General features: G+C 41.1%; 1 protein-coding gene across 1 annotated transcript in view; it reads right to left on the bottom strand.

Annotated features, from left to right (window-relative positions):
• The window catches only part of VPS13D (vacuolar protein sorting 13 homolog D), a 242,824-nt gene that overhangs the window by 139,115 nt on the left and 76,513 nt on the right, over positions 1–27,196 (bottom strand). Inside the window, exons 33-45 of the mRNA XM_007463189.1 lie at positions 26,935–27,009; positions 24,133–24,339; positions 22,597–22,686; positions 19,915–20,055; positions 17,396–17,518; positions 14,943–15,017; positions 11,028–11,133; positions 9,601–9,753; positions 7,664–7,799; positions 6,501–6,548; positions 4,994–5,144; positions 4,693–4,903; positions 1,374–1,621 (exon numbers count right to left, since the gene is read on the bottom strand). Coding sequence (XP_007463251.1) covers positions 1,374–1,621; positions 4,693–4,903; positions 4,994–5,144; positions 6,501–6,548; positions 7,664–7,799; positions 9,601–9,753; positions 11,028–11,133; positions 14,943–15,017; positions 17,396–17,518; positions 19,915–20,055; positions 22,597–22,686; positions 24,133–24,339; positions 26,935–27,009 — 1,764 coding nt within the window. The remainder of the gene's footprint in view (positions 1–1,373; positions 1,622–4,692; positions 4,904–4,993; positions 5,145–6,500; positions 6,549–7,663; positions 7,800–9,600; positions 9,754–11,027; positions 11,134–14,942; positions 15,018–17,395; positions 17,519–19,914; positions 20,056–22,596; positions 22,687–24,132; positions 24,340–26,934; positions 27,010–27,196) is intronic.

The following is a 27,196-nucleotide window of genomic DNA, read 5'->3' as shown; positions in this document are numbered from 1 at the left end:
GCACCCAGTGATGAGGGGGGTCGGGGGAGGACATTTCCATACCATACAGGGGCTCAATAAATATTTGTTGAAGAAATAATAAATGTCAGGACAAAGACCTATTTTCTTTAAAACAGACAACTAGAATTGCACTATTTTTCTTTTCTAAATTAAACTCGAGGATTTACATATTCAAAAATGTAAGCTTATCCCTGGGGGGACACATTGCTGAAGTTCAGTGAGTTTCAGGATCCTCATCAGTAAAATGGGGAAACCAGCTGTCCCTCTGCCTGAAACATCCATTGTTGTGAAGATCAAATGAGACGATATTATGAAATCACAAAACTGTGAAAAGGTAAATATCTAAGTCCTTATTATTTCAACATGTCTACAACAGCCTTAAAGAAAACTTACTTCCTGTCCCAAATCCAGAAGTACCTTGTTGCTACAAGTGCTACAAATATGATAATGACCCCCTCCCTTGACTTCATTCATCCCTACAAACGAAACTACTTGATACATTAACTATTCCAAACCTCAATGTCTTTGTCAGTAAAATGGGACAAGTAACTATTGCTGTAAGGATTATATAAGATCAAGTATATGAAGGTATTTGACATACTGCCTGAAGTACACAGTACGTGCTTACCTAACGTTTTTCCCTTTCGTGAAAAGAAAAAAGAGACATGATTTTGCTCATTCTGCAGCTGGTAAAAAGCACAGTTTGAAAAGATGAAATGACTTCCTTTACTCACACACCAAGCGAGCAACATTAAGAAAAAAGGCTGTGTTGGGGCTTCCCTGGTGGCGCAGTGGTTAAGAATCCGCCTGCCAATGCAGGGGACAAGGGTTTGAGCCCTGGACCAAGAGGATCCCACATGCCGCGGAGCAACTGGGCCTGTGCGCCACAACTGCTGAGCCTGCGCTCTGGAGCCCACAAGCCACAACTACTGAGCTCTCATGCCACAGCTACTGAAGGCTGCGTACCTAGTTCCTGTGCTCTGCCGCGGGAGAGGCCACCGCAATGAGAAGCCCACGCACCGCAACGAGGAGTGGCCCCCGGTCGCCATAACTAGAGAAAGCCCGCGTGCGCAGCAGCGAAGACCCAACGCAGCCAAAAATATAAATAAATAAATTTATTTAAAAAAAAAAAAAAAAAGGCTGTGTTGAGTGCTTGCTCTGTAAATCTTTTAGTTTTGTTCGGGTGTTTTGTTTCGATGATTTTCTATATTAGAAGTTTTGCTTTTCTTTTTTTAACTGCATAGATCCTTTGAGCTGGCTTATTGAGGTATTATATGTGCTACAATTTCTCTAAAACTTTCTCAAACAGTCACAAAATATCCACTGACACATTCACAGAATTATTACAGACAGTTATCTGGCTAAATCCTTACCCAGCTCAATGTTCTGGGAGGTATCAGCTGTGTGGAGAGCCACCTCTTTGCCAGGTTTCAGTGTCCCATTAATGGGCATTCCTTTAACATAAAAATCGAGTTCACAAGGTAACAAGTTGCAGATTACCACTGTCGGCAGGAGATATATGGTATGCCCAGGCTGTCTGAAAATCTGTTTTGCGCTGTCAGAAAATATGTTGGAGGGCATGTAATCTGGATAATTCTCTTTCTTTATGGCCACACAAAACCTATGACGACAAAATGGTGTAAAGGTCATCAGCTTGAATGAAGAGCTTGAATTTTTTTCTCCTTAGCTAAGTATGAGACAGGATAACATTAAAATGGCACAATAATTTAGTAAGATATTTGCAGTTTTCAATCCAAACACATTCACTAAGGCATAATCAAATGACAATAAAACGTACAGATTTTAAATGTTCCGTCTGATGAATTTTGACAATTATAGACACCTCTATAACCATCACCCAAAACCAATTACAGAATATTTCTCTCACTCCAGAAAGTTCCCTCATATCCCTTTCCAATCAATATCCTCTCCCATCATTCAAGCAACCACTTTCTGATTTATCATTATAAATTAGTTGTGCCTATTCTTGAACTGCATATAAATGGAATGATACAATATGTACAACTCTTTGTGTCTGGGTTTATTTTTGCATAACATTAAGTTTCAACAACATTCAGCCATGCTGTTGTATGCATCAGTATTTCATATGCCAATGTGTGAATATACCATTTTTTAAAAATTCATTATCCTGTTGATAACCAATTGGGTTGTATCTCCAAATCAATTTAGCAAGAATGGAAATCCTAACAATACTTGAGTCTTCCAATCTGTGAACTTGGTCATATCTTTCCACTTAATTATTAGGCTTTCTTTAATATCACTCAGCAACGTTTTGTAATTTTTAGGGTAAAAGATTGGTACATCATTCCTTAGACTGATTCCTGAATAATTAAATTTTTTTTGGTGCTACTGTAAATGGTGTTTTTAAATCACATTTTTCAATTGTTCATGGCTAGAATATAGCATATAATTATTGATTTCTATAGGTTGATCTTGAATCCTAAAATCTCGATAAATTTATTAGGTCTCATGCTTTTTTTTTTTTTTTTTTCCCCCCCCCGATACGCGGGCCTCTCACTGTTGCGGCCTCTCCCATTGCGGAGCACAGGCTCCAGACGCGCAGGCTCAGCGGCCATGGCTCACGGGCCCAGCTGCTCCGCGGCATGTGGGATCTTCCCGGACCGGGGCGCGAACCCATGTCCCCTGCATCGGCAGGCGGACTCTCAACCACTGCGCCACCAGGGAAGCCCTCATGCTTTTTTTAAAAAAAATTTATTAATTTTCAAATGTTAAGCTAATCTTAACTGGGATAAACCACACTAGCTGGAAGCTATTTGGTAGTATTTTGTTAAGAATTTTTGCATCTCTTCATGGGGGAATACTGGTTTGTAGCTTTCTTTTTCTTGATAATAATTGTATCAGTTTTGGTATCAGGGATATGCTGGCCTCATAAAATGAGTGAGAACTATTCCCTCCTCCCCTACTTTCTGAAAGCGTCTGCAAAGAGCTGGTATGATTTTCTCCTTAAACATCTGGTAGAATTCACTAATGAAGTTATATGGTCCTAGAATGTTCTCTGAGTGAAGGTATTTTATTATAAATTAAATTTCTTTAACAGATATTGGGCCATTTGGATTTTCTGTTTCTTCTTTGTGTTACTTTTGGTAGTCTGTGTTTTTCAAGAAATTTGTCATTCCGGTGTGGAATTTATTTGTATAAAATTGTTCATACATCTCCTTTTAATCCTTTTAATATCTGTAGGATCTATAATAATTCTCCATTTTTCATTCCTTATACGCTAATTTGTGTCTTCTCGCTTTTCATCACGATTGGTCTTATTAGAGGTTTATCAAATTTATGAATCCTTTCAAACAGCCAGTTTTGACACTGTTGATTTTTCCTATTGTTTGTTTTCTGCTTCACTGATTTCCATACTTATTTTCTTTCTCTTCCTATTTCTTTGTGTTTAATTTATTCTTCTACCTTAAGGTAGAAGTTTACATCAGTGATTTTACATCTTCCTTATTTTCTAATGCGAGCATTAAAAGCTATACATTTCCCTTCAGAACTGCTTTTGCTGCAACTCCTACATTTTAATATGTCCAGTTTTTATTATCATTCACTTTGAAATATTTCCTTTGTGATGTCTTTTTGACCATGGGTTGTTTAGAAATGTATTGTTTAATTTTCAAGTATCTGGGGATTTTGTAAGCATCTTATTGTTTTGGTTTCTAGTTTAATACTATTATAATGATGAAATACATTGTGTAGGGTTTCAATTCTTTAATATTTATTGATCTTATGGCCCAGGAGATGGTCTCGCCTGATGAATGTTCCACACATACTTGAAATGAATGTGCAATCTGGAATTGTTGGTTACAGTGCTTTATAAATGCCTATTGTGACAAGCTGGTTGACAGCACGATTCAAATCCGTTTATATCTTTATTGTTTTTGTTGGTCTGTTTTATAAATTACTGACAGGGAAGTGTTAAAGTCACCGATTTTGTCTGTGTATTTATCTGTTTCTCCCTTTAGTCTGTCAGCAATTGGCAAATCTCAATAAAGGGTAATAGTGGAATTCTTTACAGTCTTCTACTCCTCTGTAAGTTTTACTAAATGGATGCCTGTTTTTGCTATAAAGGAAACTAAAGCTGATCATCTCTAATCTAAATAAGTTTAAAGTCTAAGTTTAGAAGGATCTAACAACAGCAATCCAGTATTTTTTCTAACATATGAATTTAGTAACATATTACTTGCACGCTTCAGAAGAGGAAACAGGAGTCTAAATGATAATATAATTTTGTCAGAGTCCCCATGAAAAGTCAGCACTAGGTGCATGAACCTTCACCCAAATTCCTTTGAGTCATTTGAAAAACTCCCAACCCCAGGACTTTGCTTCCCAATTTAGGAATGGGAACTGGCCATTGTTTTTTCTTCCCTCCCTACATGTCTTCTCTTTATGCTGATGCAGACACACCAGTTTCTAATCGTATATGTGTGAGTAGTGGGTTTGTGATTGTTTCTTCCATAAATATTAGAAAAGTAACAGCCATGCTCCTGCCCACGGTTAACTCATGAATTCGTATGAACCTAACACTCAGGGAATAAAAGAACTTAAGGAATAAGAACTTTAGGGCTTTAAATAAGCACACCTGAATCACTCGGGGTCCTTAGAGAAAGAATGAAGAAAAATGGCAAAATATACATGTCACTGCTGTGCCACACATACCTGAAGAATCGGCTTTTTTCCGCATCCATAGCGTGGCACTCTCGTTTGCTGCTACTAACCTCTGTAGTCTTCACTACATTGGTCCAGTGAATAGGAGCCTTACAGAAAAACACACCCAGTCCTTTGGGCCGGGCCTGTAGCCGCCAAGAAGTGAGGTGTAAAGGCACGGCAAATGAATCACCTGGCATGATGGCGGGAAGGACCACGGGCTCTGCCACAGAAACACGGGTTAGCAGTTTCAGGATTGGTTGCCCACCCCTAAGTCCATCTAGGGTAAAAGAAGGACAATGTCAAAACTTACTGTCTGGAGCTGATGGGCTGTCCAGTCTTAGTTCCATTGGCGTCTCAAGTCTGTTCTTCACAATGAGGGCTGATCGGACAGTGATCACTTTCCGAGCACTGCCTTCCATGGTCACTGCAAAGACGACCCGGACAGGTGGGAGTGAAGAGAACTGTGAAAAAGAGAAAAGTAATAAAGAGTTTAGCTGTGCTTTTGAAAAACACACAGAATACAATAATACCGACCAGAATGCCTACATCTAAAGCATCTTATTGTTACTATAGCTCTTCAGTGAAATGAGTCATTAAGCCCTAAAACCACTCCACTTTAATAAGAGTGAATACCCTCTTAATACTCACTACAGTAACAGCCAATTCTAAAGAGTTGTCTGTACTGGTATGCCTTTCACAGGAAAAATAACTTTTTTTTCTAAATGTCATAAAATTTACTCGATATGCCCATACACTATTTGCTGACATGCCTATTAAAAAACCAACCAAATACATCAAAGAACTTTAAAAACAAACTTCTTCTTCACAATAATTTCTAAGTTCTGTTCAGTAATCACTCTTCTTCTGAACACCAAGAAACTCAAGATAATGGAGGGAAATCATTTATTTATGGTCTTGGTTGGATGCAGCCACTACTTTCTTTTTGCGTATGTTCATTCACATATTCAAAACACATTTTGTACTGCTACCATGTGCCAGGAATTTAGCAATTTTTTTAAGTATAAAATTCCACATTAGGCATACCAAAGAGAAGGTTTCTAAAACTATTATTCTGTGTATCCAGAACATATTGATACTGCTTATTGATTGGAGAAACAAATGACACAACATCCAAGCTTTCCATACTGCCAGTTTTTTCATTAAAGCAAACAGTATGTGAAAACCAACCTAATAAACAATCAAATGACAAGCTCCATGTTTTGAGCCAAAGCTTCTAGACAGTCCTAATGAAAAGGCAAAGTACAGTCTTCTAGGGTGCTATTAGAGGGACACAATCATCACCAAAGCTTCCAGTGACCCAGCCCAGTAAAGCCCCAGGAGAGCCAAGGCCCAATAACAATTGTTTTAAATCTTGATCTTGTTGCCTCTATGCTTAGCTGAAATTTCACATTTTGAAACTTACTAGCCTCAGGGAAAAGAAATTATAAGCAAAAACCTTAAAAAAGCATTTTAATGTCATCCTGTGGTGATGTTTCAAAAATCAGATGAGGGAAGAAAAAATCTATTTTTCATTCTTAGTTATATTCATGACCTTTGGGCCAAAACCTATAAAATATGTATAGCCATACAAAGGTTAATTTATATTTAACTTGGAGAGAAAAGGAGACCTCGGACTAAAACATTTGTCTTTTGTTCTCCTTCCCTGTAATATTCAGTCTCACATACGAAGTTAGGTGAAAACATTTTCTTGCAAGTTCTTGTAAAAGGAAGGAAAGCATTAATAGGAAAGGAAAAAAGTCCAGTGGTCATCAAGAACTATGCGTGTAAACACAGTGACACAGGAAAATCATACTCACATAAACCTGGGGATGGATAATATTTGTCCTACTGCTCGGGCTACCAATCTAAGAAAGATTCCAAAAGTCAGAGATTCAGTACAGACCTAAGATAACAGGCATCGTTAAATTCAATGACAATATAAGTTGCTTGAAAAGATGGTTTTATAAATACTATTAGGTAAAGTATGTTCTACTATGAAAAGAAAACATCTTGGAAAAAATGGGAACAGCAATATTCATTTTACAACCATTCAGGATATACAAAATTTCTCCGGAATGCATCAATAAAATAGAAAGGTATCTCTGGGGGGGAATTAGTCCTTTTATTACTGGACATGAACTTAGGCAGAAAAGTAACTTTGAAAGAAAGTTTCTTTTTCTAAGAAACTTGGGGCACAAGAGAAGAACAATGAAAAGAACAGTGTCCTCCAAGAATACATTTCATGAAGCAGCAAGCATGAGGAAGGCTACAATATCTCTGCAAATCTGTGCTTTCCTATTCATCACTGGCTACTCAAAACTGAGCACAAGTTACCCCATGAAGTATACCCCATGAGTATCTGGCAAGAGCACCCGTGGTGGTCATATCAGCTAGGATGTCAGCCTCTGCCTGCACATTCTGGTCAGGGATGCCACATTCCCCAAGGCTGGCCCTCCAACCCCTAGAACTATAGGCTGGGGTAAAATCAGGGCAAGGGTGTGTGAGAGGATGCATGACCAGAAAATAAACAACAGTGGACATCTATCTTTATGCCGGAGAGGAGAATTTGGAGACACGGAGCTAGAAGGATCAAGAAGCAGCATTATAAAAGCGTAAAGAAGACAGTGTATGAAGGAAGCATAACAATATGTGAAATAAAGCCAATATATGTTTGGCAAACTCGCAAATTGCCGGTTGGCCCGGGTGAGTATAAAATGGATCTGCACAGGCTGGATAACATGTGTTCATGCCAACCTTAGATCTTGTTTCTCTACTAAAACTAAGCATTGGCTGGCTTATCTACATAGTGATTACCAATGCCTATGACTGACCCAAATGATCTTGGGTATTCCTCCCAGGGCTAGGAAAAATGAAGAATGAGAAAATGTCACTAGAGCAAGGCCTGTCTGACAGCCTGGCTTTAAGGGGGTGTGGCTAGGGCATAATCCTGCCACTGAACACGCTTTCCACATCCGCGCACCGTAGAGGAAGAGGAGTTCTTATCTGGCGCAGCGTATCGGAAGAAGGTCCCGACTTTGTCCACTGACACTGGGCTCACTTGCTCCCAGCCATTCACTCTCACTTGCAGTTGATGGATCCGGAGGTCATGGGTGTGTCTGTCACAAGAACACAGAAAAAGGCATTAAGCACAATCCTACCCAGGGAAGAGAAGCAGAAGCAGAGCCTGAAATCGGATTTACTATATAATGACATAAAAACCCAGTTGTCTAAATAAACCTTTCGGTGATTACCTAATGCAAGGGAAATCAAGAGGATATTTTAACTGAGTCTCACACTTAAAACTGCAAGATCTATAAAGCCTGAGCAAGAGTGGCATCTGCCCCCCCTTGATACAAACCACGTGAATCCTGTGAACTAGCTCAGGTCTGTCCCCCACCCACCCCTACCTCAAACTTTATGAAATGACATCAGCTAAAAGTGGTTCAGTGGGGTAGTAGAAATGCTGTGCTAGCAATTTAATCACACAACCATACTCTTGGAAATGCCTAAAATGACATTTTCTCCTTGGTTCTTTTGTGGAATCTCCTGCTTCTCAGTCGTTGGGCTTTGGTCCTACAAGACTACAGACACGGTAACGAGAGACGGAGCCCACAGAGTTTCCAGGCTGAAGTGCGCAGCTGAAACTGCAGTAGAAGGCAGTGGGCAGGACAGGAGGAACAGGAGGAAACTGCACATTTAATTCTATTTATAGATTTTGCCTAATTCAAGCCAGAAGCCTGAAATGGGGAAGTGGATTTGAGGCTGACAGGAAGGAAAGGGGGGAGGGAGGCAGGGCGTGGGGGACAGAATGCCAAAGGGTGAAACACCAGAGAAGGCATTTATTTCGATGAATTCAAGCAGGCAGGTGGGACTTGAAATGGGTTACAAAACGTAGAAACTAAAACAGAAACGACAAAAAGGCCAAACCCCTTCTGATACAACAGAGGCAGTGCTTACTGAGAAATACAGTGAACAGTTCTATAATTTAGCTTCTCCAGGAACCTTGTAGAACAGAAAAATGCTCACCACTCATCCCTGGAAATTCTAACGTGGCTTCCAGGTACGTGTGCCCAGCACAGTGATTTTTTTTTTAAAACTATTTTTTTGCTGAAAATCACTGGAGGCCCCCAAGTTCAGAACTCGTGCCGCTAGGGAGTAAATGTGCACCGGCGCAGAGCTTTACGGAAGGAAGAAGCGTTTGAGGAGCAGGTTTGCGCACAAAGAATTAAAGCACCATGAACGCATGTGACCACAGAAGGCCGAAGTCAATCTCTTAAATTTGAGATAATGAGGCTCAAACACTAAAATCTTAACCTATTCGTTATCCGCTGGACAGCGCTTCCACTTAAAAATGTGTGCATATAACATTCTATTACATATTTTATGATCTCTCGGTAACTAGACACAACGTTCTTTCACATTTACTCCCGTCCCCTGGCTGGCGATTTTGAGTGCATCAGTGAGCAGTCTCCCTAGGTGAGTTATCCTCTCCTCCTTAGAATCAGAGTATCTTATCATTATTGGCTCTGCTTCCTGAAACCATCTGCCTGCTAAAAGTGTTGCGGCATACGTGTATCTTAAAATTGAAATCAACACGCTCTGATAACCTTTTAATAATACCATGTCACCACTCCATCATGCAATGAACTGGAGGGTTATGATCTGTCTAGGCTTCAACCGAATTACTTACATGGAACACACCAGTTACCACCTCACATGTCAAATAAAGGGATGATTAATGGAAAGAAGTGTATTTCCAAGATGGTCATTATATTTTTTTAAAAGGAAACACTGATTTCCTAAATACCTTTTAAAAATAAAACATTAAAGTCATTAACAAAAGAAAGTGAAAAGGCAAAACACTAGGGACAATTATTTTTTTCTTTTTTTTGAGGCAAAGAGTAAACCATGCTTTACCTGTGCCTTAGCTTTCCTCTTGCTTCAAATTCAAAGGGAATCTCTTCACCCGTGAGGACCTCCCGCCACTCGCTAACATTGTGAGCGTCGTCAAGAAATGTTCCATTCCCTTCTGGAACCAGCCCTGGACTCCCGCTGTGAGACAGTGCAGCCCTGGAACCAAATCAGACAATACCAGCTAGTCCCCCTTTCCCTCCACCTCCCTCTCACGCAGCTCAGGGCTGGAAGCAGAAACCCTCCCAGAACGCAACTCACAGACGTAACGCCACATAACCTGGCTGCAAAAGAGGACCTAAAAGGTCAGTAACTCAAGTTATCTTCATGATCGATCACAACTTCATGACCGAAACTTTAGAAACAGCTAAAAGCTATCACTGCATAGTCACGTTCCACCAGCAGCAGAGTCTGGTACACCGAGGGTGATGTAAACTAGTCATGACTTCTAACAGTAGTATTTAAGTGACCATCTAGAATTTAACAGACCTGAGTTGTTTTTAAAAAACAAAGATGTCTCCTCTAGAGCATTCTCATACTTGGTGGAGGTGGGAGAAATATGGTCTCAAGTCAGCTGATTCTGTTACTCACTTCATACACTTTATTACCTAAACTGGAAAGATCAGCCTGCATTTGGCAAGTTGAGCCAAGGTCTAAGCAGGCAGAAAGTTGTGAGAGAACGTTCTCACTTGGCTTAGGTAGACTCTCATTTGTTCTCCTAACTCCACCCAGTTCCGTCTGGACTCAAGTGCGTTTTAGGTTTGGAAGATAATTCGGGGTGGGGGGGGAGGGGATATGAGAGGTGTTTTCAAGCCCTTCTGGAAGAAAAATGGGCAACACATTTGGCTTAATAACCATATACAGTTTGGTTTTTTGTTTGTTTGTTTTTGTTTTTTTGCGGTACGCGGGCCTCTCACTGCTGTGGCCTCTCCCGTCGCGGAGCACAGGCTCCGGACGCTCAGGCTCAGCGGCCACGGCCCACGGGCCCAGCCGCTCCGCGGCATGCGGGATCCTCCCAGACCAGGGCACGAACCCGTGTCCCCTGCATTGGCAGGCGGACTCTCAACCACTGCGCCACCAGGGAAGCCCTACAGCTTGTTTTAAAAGGGGGAGTAGAATGGGGGCCGAGGAGAAAGATTGGAATGACTTTTGTTTCACATCCTTAATTTGCTCAACTTTTACTTTCAAAACAAATGGATACCAGGATCAAGATCACAATTTGGATACTTCAGACTCAAGACCTGCTTCTCTGACTACAGACTCTACACAGAACCAGAACCTCCAACGTGGACCTCAGCAAGACAGCAAGCTATTGATTCAAATACAATCAATCCCAAGAGCCTCAGGGAGGCCCCACCTTACTCTGCTGGGCTGGTACACAGGAGCCTTTGGTGGCAGAGATGGCTCTAGGTGACAGATTCAGTGTTCCTTACCTGGTGGGTGTGGTAGTCAGGGTGGCAAACCACAAAGTGCAGCCCGTGTGATTCCTCAGAGCAAAAGGGACGAATGGCTGCCGGCGTTTTGGGGCCTTCATCTCTGCTGTGAGCAAACAGAAGGCCGTCAGCATGTGCCCCGGCCCGTGTGGCAGACACCCTCCCCATACCTGGAGACAGTGCCCAAAATTGTCTCTGTGCAAAGGAGCTGAAGGTGGAGAGGAAAAAAAGGAACCACCACAGGTGTGTCGACAGGCCAAGTGGGATGTCTCCATGTATTCTGCCGCCTGCTACGAGATGACTCGGTCCCCCTGACAACTGACTGTGATGTGTCACGACTCTCACCCCACAGTTCTCCAGCAACTCTTATGGGCCTTATCTCAGAAAAGGGCATCAGACCTAATACAGCTGGCATCAGGAAAGAAAGAGAAATGGATCCCCACTACTCCCAAGAAATACAGTCTAAATGGACAACCTGAATTGCGGCAAGATAGATCACGTGTACTTGTATCACTCTGTCCAAAACACTGGTACTTTAAGGAAGCCTCCTTTTACATAAGAGTTACACTTGAGTCATATTATGCATATTATAACAAAACGAAAACATTCTTTCCTATACTCTTATGTGAATAGTTGTGGGTTTTCCTCCCTGGAAGATGAAAAATATACTACCCCAAAGCTATTTAAATAAAATTTTTAGCTCATTTTTTTTTACACAGGTATCACCACCACCTGCTATCAGGCGGGGACTACGGAGACTACAAGAGGAGCGCAAAATATGATCTCCTTCACAAAACAGCTTCTCATCAGGGAAACTGGAAAGAAACACTGATCAATACAAAACTATAAGTAACCAAATTCTAGGGAGAGTGTGACCTGACTCTAAACACTGCAAGCAGTCAGAGGGGAGGCTGAGGAAGGCTCTCCGGTGGCCGGGCTGCCCGGGGGGCTGCCCGGGGACCTGCCCGCCGCAGAGGCCCCCAGCTCCTTCCAGAGTCTGCATTTCCTCTACTGGCCACACAAAGAAAGAGGGAGGTGGCAGCAGGAACCACAAAGGAAGCAGCAACCCAGTGCCGGGAGCCTCCTGGCTGATGTGCTCAACGCCACATGCCCCACCAACAGAAAAGAGCGAGGCCCAGTCTTACTGTGTGTCTGGCTTTAAAGCACAAAGACAGCCCGAGAAAGACCGGGACCCAAATGGTCTGCAGCTGTGGAGAAAATGACATCTAGAGGTGACTGCACTCTCCAACTGAGAACACTACAGCAAAATTCAGTTCGTCTTCCAGGACCGCAGGTTTCCTGCCAGTGAAATGAAGAAGGCAAATTGCACCAGGGCCTGCCTCTCCCACTTCTCGAGAACAGCACAGGGCAATATCCTAAGTCAGCGCCACGGCTTTTAAAAAGTAATCACATTTTCGTTTTCCCTTTGTAGCTTCTAACGTTTTCAGAAGTCAGTGCTCTGAACGCTGCGCAACAAGCCACCTCAGGTTAAGGCGAGCTCTGCTTTGGTAAGAACCACAGCTCAGGGGCACCTAAATAAATGAGTAGTCTCCAGCATGTTCCCACAATTTTGTGGTTAGCTTTTAGAGACACCCCAGATACATATAAAGATAATCTCTGCCTAGAATATGCCCATTTCTCACCCCAATGGCCTCACTCAGTTTCCAAGGTTTGCTTTAAAAAAAAAAAATTAGTGTTCATCAAGTTGAAAATTAAGGAGTAGCTGTGAGGCTGCGGACAAGAGCAGAGGGGGAGTAAAAAATTTAAGAGCTGTCAGCAGGGTAAACAGTGCTCACTGTGGCACCTTGAAAGACACCTCCCTCTCCCTAAGCGAGAGAGCTACTCTGCTTTATTACAGGAGATAAAGGGCCCAGGAGGAAAAGAAGCCAGATGTACTTTCATATCCCACTGTGAGCCAGACTCAAAGTTTCCATTTGCAAATTAGATTTAAAAAGAACAGGTGGCAAACGGCTTTGATCACATTGTAACACAGAATAAAGTACTAGGAATCCATATAAAGATATTCACGAGTGTATTGCTTTGGAATTAAGTAGCCTGGGTAGGCACACTGCTAAGGTCCCCAAGCTTCTTGTGTGGATTACACATACCAGCAGAGACCTCAGCAACCTGCCTCTCTGAGGATAAAAATACAAGGAGTGCTCACAAATCCACACTCAACACCAGGAGACAGATCTGACATCTTCCACACTAGGGTCCAAATCAACTGTGTACTCGCGTTGGGCACAGCACCAGAGAACAAAATCCCCAAGTCTGGACTTCCCTGGTGACGCAGTGGTTAAGAATCCGTCTGCCAACGCAGGGGACGTGGGTTCGAGCCCTGGTCCGGGAAGATCCCACATGCCACAGAGCAACTAAGCCCGTGTGCCACAACTGCTGAGCCTGCGAGCCACAACTACTGAGCCCGCGTGCCACAACTACTGAAGCCCCTGCGCCTAGAGCCCGTGCTCCGCAACAAGAGAAGCCACCGCAGTGAGGAGCCCGCGCACTGCAACAAAGAGTAGCCCCTGCTCGCCACAACTAGAGAAAAGCCTGCACACAACAACGAAGACCCAATAGAGTCAAAAATAAATTAGTAATTTTTTTAAAAACTTAAAAAGAAAAAGAACTCCCCAAGTCCACCAAAGAGAACAGTATTCCCTGGTGGCCTCAGAAAACCTCCTCTAGTGACCAGACCTAATTGGTTCATAGGCTGAAAGAACCCCAAGCTCCTCATGTCCAAGTTCAGCTTAAATGGATCCACCTGAGGAAATGTCTGCCCCTGCGGATTTGCTCCCCAGGGCAATGTGGCCATTATAAACAGTGCGGGTTCTTATGCTATGTAAGCAGCTCAGCCTATCAGAAAGGACCTGGCTTGTAAATCCTGAGAAATAGATTAAAGTCCCAGGTCTGCTACTAGCCAGTCACGTGAATGGAGGCAAGTTACTTAGTTTCTCTGAGCTTCTGTCCCCATGCTAAAAAGGAATAATGCTTTGCTTAGCCTGAAAGATGAAACAACAGATATAGAAAAGCTGAGAAGTATAAATCCATGGATCCTGGGCCTTGTGAGCCCTCCCCATGAACACCCATCCTGGTAAGACCTTTCAGAAAAAACCATAATACTGCCCCCACACATTAATATCCCTGTTCTGAACTCCTAGCAGAGGAAGCTCAAAAGGCCCTTTTTACAAAATACACCATGACCCGGGATCTGGTGGTGTTAGCCAAGCATAAACATAAATCATTCAAATTAAATTGCACTCCTTCAAACAAATGAAGAACTGAACATCTTGGGATTCTAATTCCTTGATGTTTATGATGCTTTCCTCTCGTATTTACTTACCAGTCAAGGAACCTTAAAGGATCAGAGATACAAACAAAGAACATTCTTTTTTCTACCTCCTTAGAACCTCAATTCATTTCTAAAGAAATTAAGATTTGTGTCTAAGCAATTATTTACCGGAAATTTTTTTCTTAGCTCTATTCCTGATCTTTATAGCTCCTATTCCACGAGCCCCTTGCATTACCATAAGAATAACATTCACTGAGTATTCTATAAACAAAGACTTGTAGCACTGCTTGATGGAGGATGGTTTTCTTCCATTCATTTGCTTTTCAGTGTGAGACATCACCTCTAACTGACATTGGATGCTTCTGCATCATTCACTGTGAAGTTGATTCCGTTTCCACTAAGGGTTAAAGCAGATGGAAGAGACAGAATAAGAATCAGCACATCACTTCCTTCTGATATAAGATGGCACTTTGTCCATTAGTTGGAAATGATCTCTCCTGTTACTAAAGCCAAGTATTCACAACTGGGTATACCCCCATTCAGGTCCCGTATTCACAGAAAATCGATGTACAAGGCAGTTCTTAAAACAGGAAAATAAAGCAAGCCCTCGCTTGGCTATACTGTACCTCTAGCATAGATCTGGTGCTCTAGGTTAGTCAGACTGGCTGTACTCCTAGTTCTAAGGTAGACAAGGGGGAGGCCTGGTAGACAGGAGAGACAATGTTAGAGCATAAGAATCAATATAGTGAAAAAGAAGACTCATCTCCAAAACATAAGCACAAATAGAGTACATTACAAAAACAGCAAGCATCATGCACTTACAGGCTCATTCCTTTAGTGACTACTAAGAGCTAAGGAGGTACTTGACAAGGTGAGCAAGACAGTTTTTATGCTGGCTTTTAATGTGGAGGCTGTGCTAACAGAGCATGCTCCTTTTTTTCTGAATCGGGGAAAGAAAATGTACTCACAGTCACTTGAACAGAATGGCAAGCCTTTTGAGGATTTTTAATTTAAAGCATGTATGTTCTCACGTGGCATAGAAAAGTTACCAAGAGCAATCAGTACAGATTTTAGTGGGAGTTGCTCCATTCCAATCGGAAAAGGCAGTAGCAGTAGAATGCTAATCCCCCACAGGTCTCAAAAATTCAAGGGAAGGAATCAGTCTGTGTTCCAAGTTTCAACAATCTCTTCTGAGAAGTTATCTCATGGTATTATTTATATTATACATTAAACATGGAAGCTTTTAGAATTTTTTCTTTTTTTGGTATTTCCACAAAATGTCCTTGAATACAAAACTAATGAACTAATAATTAAGGTGCCATACCGTCCAGGTGTACTTGCAGAATCTCAGCCCTTCCTGAACAAAGCCAATAATTACGTCAAAAATGAGGCCATTATTTTCTTTCCCCTGCTAAAGGAACAGTAAGAAATCAGCAGCTCCCTTAGGCTGAATTTCATATTAAGAACCTCTAAGTCAAGGGCTCATTTTGCAGCTGGCCTGAATAAAATACACAAATTTGGGGGGAATGTGACTAAATATTCTTAAATAAGAGCTGAAGGTTTGTGATCAGTTCAACAAGATCCAAACCTCCTGACTTTCAAAACGAATGCCCAACAATTATTTTAGTAGGCCTAGTAAGAGAACACAATCCCATCTGCTATTCTACCATCCAAGAATTCTTAATAAGAGGTTTGGAAATTTAGGTATGTTCGTGTATGCCTAATAAAAAAGATATATTTACACCTTTATAAACCTAAGTAACCCTAAAGATCTGTAAGTAAATAAAAATCCAGATTTAATTTAGCAGGCATTTAACATAGATAAGGTAGCTTATTAACTATAAAAAAAAGAGGAGATGTTAAAATAAAGAGGGAGGGGAGCAGTGGGAGAGGGACAAAAGAAAACTCCATCAGAATCCTGAAGATTCGGCCTCCCTAGTGTCTGCACTGAGTCTGGATTTAAGATCCCTCTGCATGAATAATGTTTTTAGAAACACATTCTCTAGGACACATTACATATTACAAAGATTATTCAGAGTCTTCTGGGTAGACTACGTTACATTCTCTTGACACACAAATTGGGAAGGTTAGAGGAGGAGCCAGAATTGAAGCTGATGATATCTGAAAAGCCCTGGCTCCTAAGCAATGGCCTTGAGACTCAGAAGCAACAGCCTGGGAATACAGAGAGCAAGCAGAGCTGACGTGTCCTTGTCCCTCCTCCGAGAAGTACAAGGCAGATAGAAAGTCCATTTATACACCCTGAGGAGAGACGAACCAAAGACTTCGTACACTAAGAAAATCCATCTTCCCATGACACGTTTGCAGACCAGATGGAACAGTTAAGTATTCATGAACTATGTGAAGTCCAGCCAAAACTCCCCAAAGAAACCACACTGAAAGAACTGGGGCTGAGTTGAATTTGGATGACAATGGCTTGTGGAACAACTAAGGACCACGCAGTTGGCCATCACAATCTCCCCAGCTCTGAGGAAATCAGAGCTCCATGGCGAAGCATTAAATAAGGAAAGAAAACATCGTTAACAGAGAACACGCTGACTCCTCTTCCTTCAAGAGGCTGGGTATTCAATTCTCTTCTACTTTACAGTACAGGGCCCCCCTTTAAACACTTGCTTCCACGTGGGAGCCTGCCCTCCCTCTCTTCAAGAATATATCCAACCTCTCTGTCTCTCGATGTAGAAAACTGAAAAGATCTTCTTAAAGATCCAGACCAAAAGTCCAATCAATTAAAATGTTCTGAGGAGTAAAACACAAACTGACCAATGGCCACTCCTGGTGCATCTCCAGGTGCCCCAGTTCACATGCCACATGACCAGAACTTAGGAATTGCATACTGCAGGCCCTTCCTCTCCCACAATGGTGAAACTAGAGCTCATATTAAGAGTTCAGCGTTTTGTGCCAGAAAAAATGTCCCTTCCAAAGACTAAAACAGAACTACAGAAGACAGAATTTCCTGTAGGTTTTTCCATAGAAAATGATGGTTCTATCTGAATTTCTCAATGAAACATGGCTCTGTAGGTCAAAGGTGATTTAGTCAAACATTTGTAGAGAAAAATCTTACTTTGTCCAAAGCATGGAGGATCCACTGAAGAGCCCATCCAGTCTTCCGATGTGGTTGAATCTATTTCCTTGTCCTGTTTACAGTAATCTGCCATCCACGATTCCTTGGTACTTATATATTGGTCTAGAAAAAAGTCCCCAAAGATAATTAAGAACAGAAGTAGAAAGGATTGGGTGTTCAAGTCAGATGACTTCAATTCAGCAAAACAAGCTTTTATCGAATGTCTGACTAAATGCTAGGCACCACACTAGATTCGGAGAAAGCTGGTCCCCTGAAGAACCTCATACTCCACTGGAAAAAATTAACATTAACAAAACAACCATCATCACAAAACTTTATCACAATGTGAAAGGAGCTAAAACAAAGATACAAATAAAATGCTGTGGGAGCGCAGAACAGGGGAAGATTTATTCTGCTTTGGCAGAAGTGGAAGAATACACACCAAAGCACATGGCAATCTTCAGAGAGGTAAGGACCTTTGTTCGGGGTCTTGAAGAATAGGTAGGGTTACCAATAGGATTAGGGATACAGGGACATTCCAGGCAGAGAGAACAGCATATGCAAAGACTTCAAGACATGAAAGTACATGGCACATTTAGGGAACACTGAATACTTTGGTGTGACTCGGTACAACATACTGGGGTACAGGGACATAGCAAAGAAGTCTAGAAAAGAGAACAACTTGCTTTGTGAAGAGCATGACATGCCATATGCTAAGGGGCAGGGTTTGGAGACAGAAAGACCAGTAGGAGGCTGTTTAAAAAACCACCAAACTCGGGAGGCTGAAATCCAGCTGACAACTGTCCAGGAGTGGTTTTACTTCTTTGAGAGGAGAATTATAACGGGAAGAGCAAAATAATTACACACCACACTTGGATAAAGACCTTTTATACTAATTAAAGCACTACACTTTTTATTTATTTTTTAAATTAATTTTTATTGGAGTATAGTTGCTTTACAATGTTGTGTTAGTTTCTTCCGTACAGCAAAGTGAATCAGCTATACGTATACACACATCTCCTCTTTTTTGGGATTTCCTTCCCACTCAGCCATAAAAAGGAATGAAATTGGGTCATTTATAGAGAACTACACTTTTTAAAACAAGAATGATTAGTTTCTGTTTTTCAGCTCCAATATTCAGCTACAGAAATGATATTTATTTAAACACTAAGAGGTCACAGCAATATTTCTGGGTTTCAGCACAGTTTTAGGAATAAGGAATTAAAGGTTAAAAAAAGAACAGTTTTACCACTGCCAAGAATGCTTTTTGGAAGATGACATTTTTAATTAGATACTCATCAGAAATATCAATAGAACTCTTGTGAGGTTAGCTCTCGTTTACTGTAGCTTTTCAAAGAAGAGTCCCAAACTTTATCTAAACTTCCAGATGAACAGATTATATAAGAAATAACATGGGGACCAAAATAATATCGAAGAATCATGAGATCAATGTACTATTACATTGGTGAAATTAATGAAATAACAGTGGTTTTAAAATCTGGGGATCAATAAGCTTACAGTCCCATTTCACCATACGTTCTCTCCATCCTAGTCGGACATGGAATAAGCCAATGAATATTCTATGAGCCTCAACCCAACACATACACTGAAGAAAGTTCACAGATTTTCAATGTAGTATGCCCTCCATATCTGTGGGTTTTGCAGCGGATACAGAGGGCCAACTGTATTCATTGTACTAGGCCATTTTATTACAAGGGACTTGAGCGTCCACAGATTTGGGTGGGGGGGTGGGTGAGGGGTATGGGGTGTGGTACTGGAACCAATCCCTTTGGATACTGAGGCACAACTGTAGTATGTGTTATCTATCACTCAGAGATAGCTACCGTGTTACAAAAAATCAGATCCTGTAGATCAGTAACTCAAAGAGTCGAGTGTAGTTTTCATAGTGAAAGTAGGCACTACCGGACCGTATGATAATGTTACTCTTCTTTTGATATAAAGACAAGTATAGAGACAAGATTCTGACACACTACTTCCAATCCAGGAATGTACACTTCAGTGTTGTCAAAGAAACGTTCAGAACACACACCATTAGCTTGGCAACCCTTTAACTCAGTGATTTTCAGAGTTAGGTCAACATGCTACTTGATGGGAAACAGCACAAGCAACCTACCCTGCTATAGACAATCAAAATTATACCTTTTAAGAATTGTTCTGTGAATAGTCTGAGAGAAATGAATCTAAACTCACTTCTAAGACATTTAATAAGTCCCAGTGACCAAGCATCATGGGGAGAAAGTTCGTCATGGATATGAATGTTTCCCATGTAGTCCAAGCTCTTGCTTGATCACTGAGAGGATTAATATGGGATGCCACCTCCAGAGCTATGGGTTGAGAAGCATTATGAGGCCAGGTTAGGGTTTATCAGGAAGGCAGCCATGATGAGTAAACTGTCTGGTATGGGCCCAAGTATTTGCTAAACCAGGATTAACAGTCTTCCAGACAAGGGACTTAGGCACAGAAAGGTACCAATGTTCTAAAGACAGCTTTCCACTCACCAATTAGTACAGAGGTGATATTGATATCCAAACGGTGTTTGGCCTTGACTTCCAGCTTCAGCCGAGGAGGATGGAGACGACTAGCTGCCTGTTGTTGCCAGGATACAGAGCACGGCCAGGGCTCAATAAATGGCTCCCAGCCTAAAAGAACACAGGAAATAAGACATCTGCTCAGCAGATATCAAGAGTTTACAGGGGAACACCATTCACAAATGCTCAGCAAGGACATACTACAGCTAATAGCTTTCTATTTCCAACTTGATTTCACAATGGAAACACCATCTTTAGCTGCAGGTCACCTTACGAATGTCTGTGCTGTCTCAAGGACATGAGTACAAGAGCACACATGCACCCCAACCATGGTCTCCCAGAGGTGGGAGGAAGGAAGGCAGGGGGTATGTGCCCTCTTCTATTTAAGAGCAGGCAGGACCTGTTTTTGATATATTCAAGTAGAAAAAAGTGTCTCAGACTCAGGTTGGAAAAATAGTGTCAGCGGCTGAAGTAACTATTAAATTTGATTACCCTGCTTACATCAAGAACCCACTGGCTGAATAAATAGGTATACTTGAAATTCATTAACTTAAATTTTTCCAAATTTTTATTTTAAAACGTGTCATATGTACAAAAGTTATATATAAACAACATATACGTATGGTTTAAAGAATAAAATTACTGCAAACACTCACGTACTCACTATGCAGCTTAACAGAAAATTATATGTGCCTTTGAAACCCGAGTGCCACTCCCCACCAAACCTCTTCCACCCGACTCCAAGTAACCATCAGCCTGAATTTTTAATCATTTCCTTGCTCTTTATACTTTTATCACCTATGTATACATTTCTTAAGAATACACAGTTTGTCCTGTTAGGGATCTTCACATAAACAGAATCCAACAGTGTGTATTCTTTTTTTCTTTTTTTTTTTCATTTATTTATTTATTTGGCTGCGTCGGGTCCTAGTTGCAGCATGCGGGATCTTTGTAGCGTTGCCCCACAGCATGTGGGACCTTAGTTCCCCGACTAGGGATCGAACCCACATCCCCTGCATTGGAAGGGGGATTCTTAACCACTGGACCACCAGGGAAGTCCCTGTGTGTATTCTTTTGCAAGTTTCTATTTTTGCTCAATAGCATTCTTTGAGATTCACTCACACTGATGCCATGTGGCTGTGGTACATTATCTTCACCACTGAACTGTAATCCACTTATGAACATACCACAGTTTATTTATCTATTCTACTGCTAAGAGACGTTTCACTTGATTCCAGTTCTGCCGCTATTAGGAAGACCACTCTGGAAGCAGTCTTGTACTTGTTTCCTAGTACTCATAGACAGGAGATTCTCTAGGGTACAGGTCTAGAAGAAGTATATTGAAGGATTGCCGAGTATGCTTCTAAGTCGTGTCAAACTGTTTTCCAAAGTGGTTGTCCCAATTTACAATTCTGACAGCAGGAAATAAGAGTTCTAGGGCTCATATCTTCACCATACTTAGCAGTGTCACACTTCCTTTTTGCCAGTCCATTGGGTGAGAAAAATGGTATCTCACTGTAGTTTTAAAGACAACTTTTCAAGGCCAGTCAATTTTTAACAGTTTTCTAAATACACTCCATCGGCCACAGATGAGGCGATTTACCAATACAAATCCAATCTAACATGTAGCATAATGACGGTACATTCATCTCCTCACACCATTTAGCACTAGTGACCTGAATGTGTTCATGCAACTTTAAAAGTAAGCAATATTTGCTCTGGGAAAATAAATGATTCTCAAAAAAATAGCTACCATATGCCCTGTAAAACGTTCTCTTAACTAGCAAGGCTTGGGCCATTATTCGAAAGTTAAACATTTTGAACAATTAGGAAATAAGAGTGTTGCCTTTAAGTGAATCCAGATCAGAGAGGGGAGAATGTTAACTAACATATAAAATCGAATGTGACACGTACTCTAGAACAATCAGCAGCAGCACAACACACTGGAAGCTTAACTTTCCAATGACATCAAGGGAGCAACCCCTCTTCGACACAACTTGGTTTACTCCACCCACACCTACGAAGAACTCTCTTAAGGCAAAGAACGTCGCAGTTCAAACTATTCAGCCCTGATACAGGATGGTTCCTGAATGTCCATCCGTATAGGCCCATACCTTGGTCTTTCCAATGGAAGGAAAGAAACCTGAAAACGCCTTGTAATATATACAAGTTTATGTCTCTGGAAGAACAGCTTGCCCTGATCAACTGTGTCCTACTCTAGGGAGTAGGTACGGCAGGTTATACATTGTCACTGACTCAGTACTCTTCTAATGAGACAAACAAGTCCAATAGGGAGTGAGGAGGCCTAAAGTTTAAAATGCTTATGGGCTTAAATCTCACTTGAAATTTAGCTACTATCAGGGCCAGACGAATGATCCTTCACAACTGAGCAATTTCATGTTCTGAAATAAGCCAAACTCCAGGATGAAAAGGAATTAACTACCAAAACTTCTTTTTAAAGAATTCAGTTGTGACTTATCAAATATATTCTTAGAAATATGAAAAATCTGTACCTTTTGTGCTTGTGCAGTCACTTATTTTTCATCTTTCCCTGTCCTATCCCACCCCTTTGCCTCATGTAGAATTTATGTAGAAATAGGCCCAGGCAAATGTCGAAGTGTATTTTGTAAATCCCATGATAATTATACTGACCTGACAGAGCACGGTTATAATAATCTCCAGAAAGGGTGAAGTGGGCATAGCCTTCAGGGCTAGTTCTTACATGCTGCAGAAAATTCAGACCTGCAATGAAAGCAAATCTTATTGCGGTGGCAGGGCGGGAACAACCAAAACTTTCTTTTGCTGACAAATCATATAAAAGAGATGTCAGAAAAACAAACACATAGATACAGAGAACAGAGTAGTGGTTACCAGAGGGGAAGGGACAGGGGCGAGAGCAGGGGTGATCAACTGTATGGTGATGGATAGAAACTAAATTTTTGGTAGCGAGCACATGGTAATGTATACAGAAATGGAAATATAATACTGTACACAAGAAACTTATATAATGTTATAAACTGATGTTACCTTAATAAAAATAAAAGAAAGAGATGTTAGTTACAGCTACCACTGATGATCTTATAGGAGAACACACAGATGTATCAAAATTTGATATTTTGTTCATCATGGTTTTTTTTAATAAATTCTGATTTTTAAAAATACTCCATTAAAATATCATTTATCTTAATTACTGAGCTTTGTGGTACCCCTTTAAATGTTGTGAATGAGGTAAATGCCTCATTTGCCTCCCCACCAATACCAGCCCCAGCATCCAGGTGTATCTCAAGCCTGTGGGAACATTAAAAAACATATTTCTACCTGAATATCTGAAAAGAAGGTAGAGTAATGAGAACAGTCATGCCTTCATAAATATTAGCTCAAAATTTCAAGATTACCGTAGAAAAATAAGAAATAATTATTTTCTGCAGAAAAGATACTCATGGAAACAGTCAAAATTCCAGTTGTTAGTTTCAATCAGGTGGCCCTTGTGGTGCCTAGAAGCACAGGGAAAAGGAAAATCTCTACAACGTGTAAAAGGTCAAATTAAATCCCCAGAACCAACTTTTCCTTGAAGGGAAAAGAGGCTAGCAAGATCAACACAAAAGAAAATTAAAAGTAAACACATCAGTGAGATTCTCCTTTACTCTCCTCAGAAGCCTCATCTGACTCAGCTTGCAACGATGCGATTGAGGATAAAGCCCTCCTGCCCTGGCCTCCACTCTGCTGAAGGACGGCTCTCAGGTGAACAGGGTTTCACCTGCTACCCGGCCTACGGAGGAGACTCTGGTGAGCCTCTGTGTTTTTTAATTTTCAAAAGACATACAGCTTGGAAACATTACTTTCTAAGCTTATCTTTTAAATTCCTTTAGTAACAGTACTCCCTACAATCTTTAGATACACGAAAAGATACACAAAATGGAGAGATCAGGGATTACTTAACTAGAGCTGTTAACAGAACAGAAATTTCATCAATGACAATTTCTGTTATTCCCAAGCCATGGTCTGAAGGCCACATATGGCAAATAAATACACGCTTCTTTAAAATACAAATAATGGAAAACATATGTAAAACCATCATCTAAATTTCTCCCATTCTATTAAGTACGGGAGAGAATGAACAGCATGAAGAAAAGACGGCGGTTCACTGCACATCTTCTCGATGAACCCGAGCGTCGGGCAAGCACTCACGGGAGAAGGTGAGCTCAGCGAGAGGGACGTCGCAGTCCATGCAGTCGTCAATAAAGCAGATGCACACGCTCTCAGCTTTCATCTCCACGCCCGAGATCAACCATGCCGGCGCAGCCACCTGGCCCTCTCGGCTGTTAGAGGCCAGGGAAAGAGACGTCAGGGGTTCAGCATTCTTGAACAACCAACTTGCTGCCTTTTTCAGTTGACCTGCAAAGAAATTAAAAGGTGATCAGTTCAATCTGTTCCCACAGCTACTCAAGCAAATCAGAGAGGAAACAGAGAAATACATTTGATAGGGACCTACTGGACGGCCCAAGAGAACCTTAATGCCAGACAGACATAACAAAGAAAAAACAGCACAGTAACAGGAATCCTGCTCTTTAGCAAACAGAACAAGGCCCTCTTTGCTGCACACCTCTGCTCGAGTTTACCGCACCTTTCATGACCTGGCTCAAAATGTCTCCAGGAAGCCACCCTTCCTCTACTGTGACATCTGTTGAAGGAGACGAGAAAAGAGGAAAGGAGAGGATCCAACATTCCAGGTGCCACTCGGTACATAAATACTTAGTCTTCCCTATGTAGTCTTGCATATCCTGATGTGCTGCTTTGTCAAGTGTTCTCAAATGTCTTACGTTGTACATACTTTGTCTTCTCAACCATGTGTGTAATATAAAACTATTAAATAACACCCCCTGAACACAACCAGATTGCTAAAGCTAAAAAAGAACAGAACAAAGAAAAGCAATGCAACCCCACACTTATAAATTACCAGAGGCCAGTGCATGTAACGGTGGTAAGTGGTTAAGGGCATGGGCTTTGGAGCAAGATGGCCTGGCTTCTGACCTTGGCACTTACCAGCTGTTGGATCTTGGACAAGTTACTTGATCGCTCTATGTCCGACAGCACCCGCTTACAGGACGGACATGAGGGGGAAACAAATGAGTACGTGGGAGGTTCTCAGATCAGAGCCTAGCATATAACAAAGGCTCCATAAACATTAGTTGGTATTATCATCTTCATTATTGATGGAAATAAACCTTAGTTACTAAAGAAATAAAAATTAAAATCCAAAAGGCTCTTAGAAATTTTTCTAACGTGTCTGAATTGTTAAAGAAAGAGTAAAAGTAAGAAATGTAAACATTAAGGGGTATGAAGTTAATTAAACCAAGAAGCAATGATGACTAGGTAAAAACAAAACTAAGGAACACAAGATCAGTAGGTCTACCTTCCTTTTCTCCAGAGGAAAAAGACAGGTAATGCAAACAACTGTGATGAAACCACGTTAAGTGGTCAAAGTTTAACCTGGTACAATCCTTTTCGAAAAAGATTTGTCAATTCAAGCAAAGAGCCTCAAAAATATATCTATATTCTCTGATCCAGTTTTTACAATATGAAGTCTCACTACCAAAGAAACAGTTAAAAGATGTAGACAAAAGTTCATACACAAAAATATTTATTACAGAATTGTGTATGATAATGAAAGAATGAAAAACAACTTAAGAATGGTTAAATCATAATGTATCCTCTGATCAATGTAAAAAAATCAATGTTTACAAATAATGTTAATGACATGGGAAGACCCTGCTATTAAGTATATATTTTAATAAAATTGTAATTATAATTCTATAAAATTGTATTTGCAATACGATCTACCAACATGTATAATATTACGTGTGTGTGTGTATACACACACACACACACACACAAACACGTATGTGTTGGATACACGGGCGTACCTCGTTTTATTGCACTTTGCTAATACTGTGCTTTTTACAAATTGAAGATTAGTGGCAACCCTGTGTCGAGCAAGTATACCGGCACCATTTTCCAACAGCATTATTTAATTAAGATATGTACATTTTTAAGACATAATGCTACTGCACACTCAACAGACTACAGTATAGGGTAAACGTAACTTTTATATGCACCGGGAAGCCAAAAAATTTGTATGTATGTCAAAAATTTGACTCGCTCTATTGCGATATTTTCTTTATTGCGGTGGCCTGGAACTGAACCCCCAATATCTCCAAGGTCTGCCTGTATACAGTACATAGAGGAATAAAAAGAGAGAATATACATGCAAGTATCACGACTGGGAAAAAAATACAGCTCTTGCTGTATCTCTGATTTGAAGAGAAAGGGGAACGAAGAGGGAGGCGGAGAGGTAGTGTGATGCAGTGGAAAGAACACGGGCACACCTGGCTTTACACCCATCCCACCCCGCATTAACAGGGGGCCTGAGACGAGTTTATGTACCCTATCTGAGCCGGGTTCTCCAACTGGAGTGAGGGTAATAATGCCTGCCTCCAAGGGTATGAGGATTCAACAAGAAGCAGGACTAGGTCCAGAGGAGCTCAATAAATGGCCATGCCTACCAGCGTCACCGCCTTACCACTCCCACTAGCAACAGTGCTAACATCTACAGAGCACATGCTGTGTGTCAGGTACCTTCTCATGTCCTTTGCATAGAGTGACTTCTTTATATCAAACCTCTGAGGGATGTCCTCTTATCCTCACTCTACAGATAAGGAAGCACGGGTACAGAGACATGAAACTTGCCCAAGTCACGAACAAGTAGCCAGCAGGTGGCAGAGTAAGGACCTGAAGTCAGGCAGTCAGCTCCAGAGCCCACAGCCATGTCCACTATAAAATCCTGTTCTCATTATTACTGGCCCAAGATTATCTTCAGCCCACAGAAAATCATGGAGGGTCTCCAAAACACACTCCAGCTCATGGAAAGATAAACATTATCAAACATTATCAAGATAAACAGCTGATAAAGGAAAGCCTCATTCAAATTACCTTGACACACCAAGAGAGCTTTGCGGCAGTCATCCATGCCAAACCCCAGCTCCTGCAGTCTAGCCAGTTGTAACTCTACGGCGGGGGGGGGGTAGAAAGGGTATATATATTTTTGTAAGTAATTTAATGTAAATTAACCCACAGACTAATTGAAGCAAAAAAGAACCAAAAAAAAAACAAGAAAAGAAATTCAGAAACTGGGGACTCAAACACTGCACTGCTATAGGCAAAAGTAAGCTCCTAATTAGAATTTATCAACTGT

This window comes from Lipotes vexillifer, unplaced genomic scaffold (genome assembly GCF_000442215.2).
Source record: "Lipotes vexillifer unplaced genomic scaffold, Lipotes_vexillifer_v1.1 scaffold109, whole genome shotgun sequence".
Lineage (NCBI taxonomy): Eukaryota > Metazoa > Chordata > Mammalia > Artiodactyla > Lipotidae > Lipotes > Lipotes vexillifer.
The sequence above is the reverse complement of the archived record's forward strand: the minus strand, read 5'-3'. Positions and strand labels throughout refer to the sequence as shown.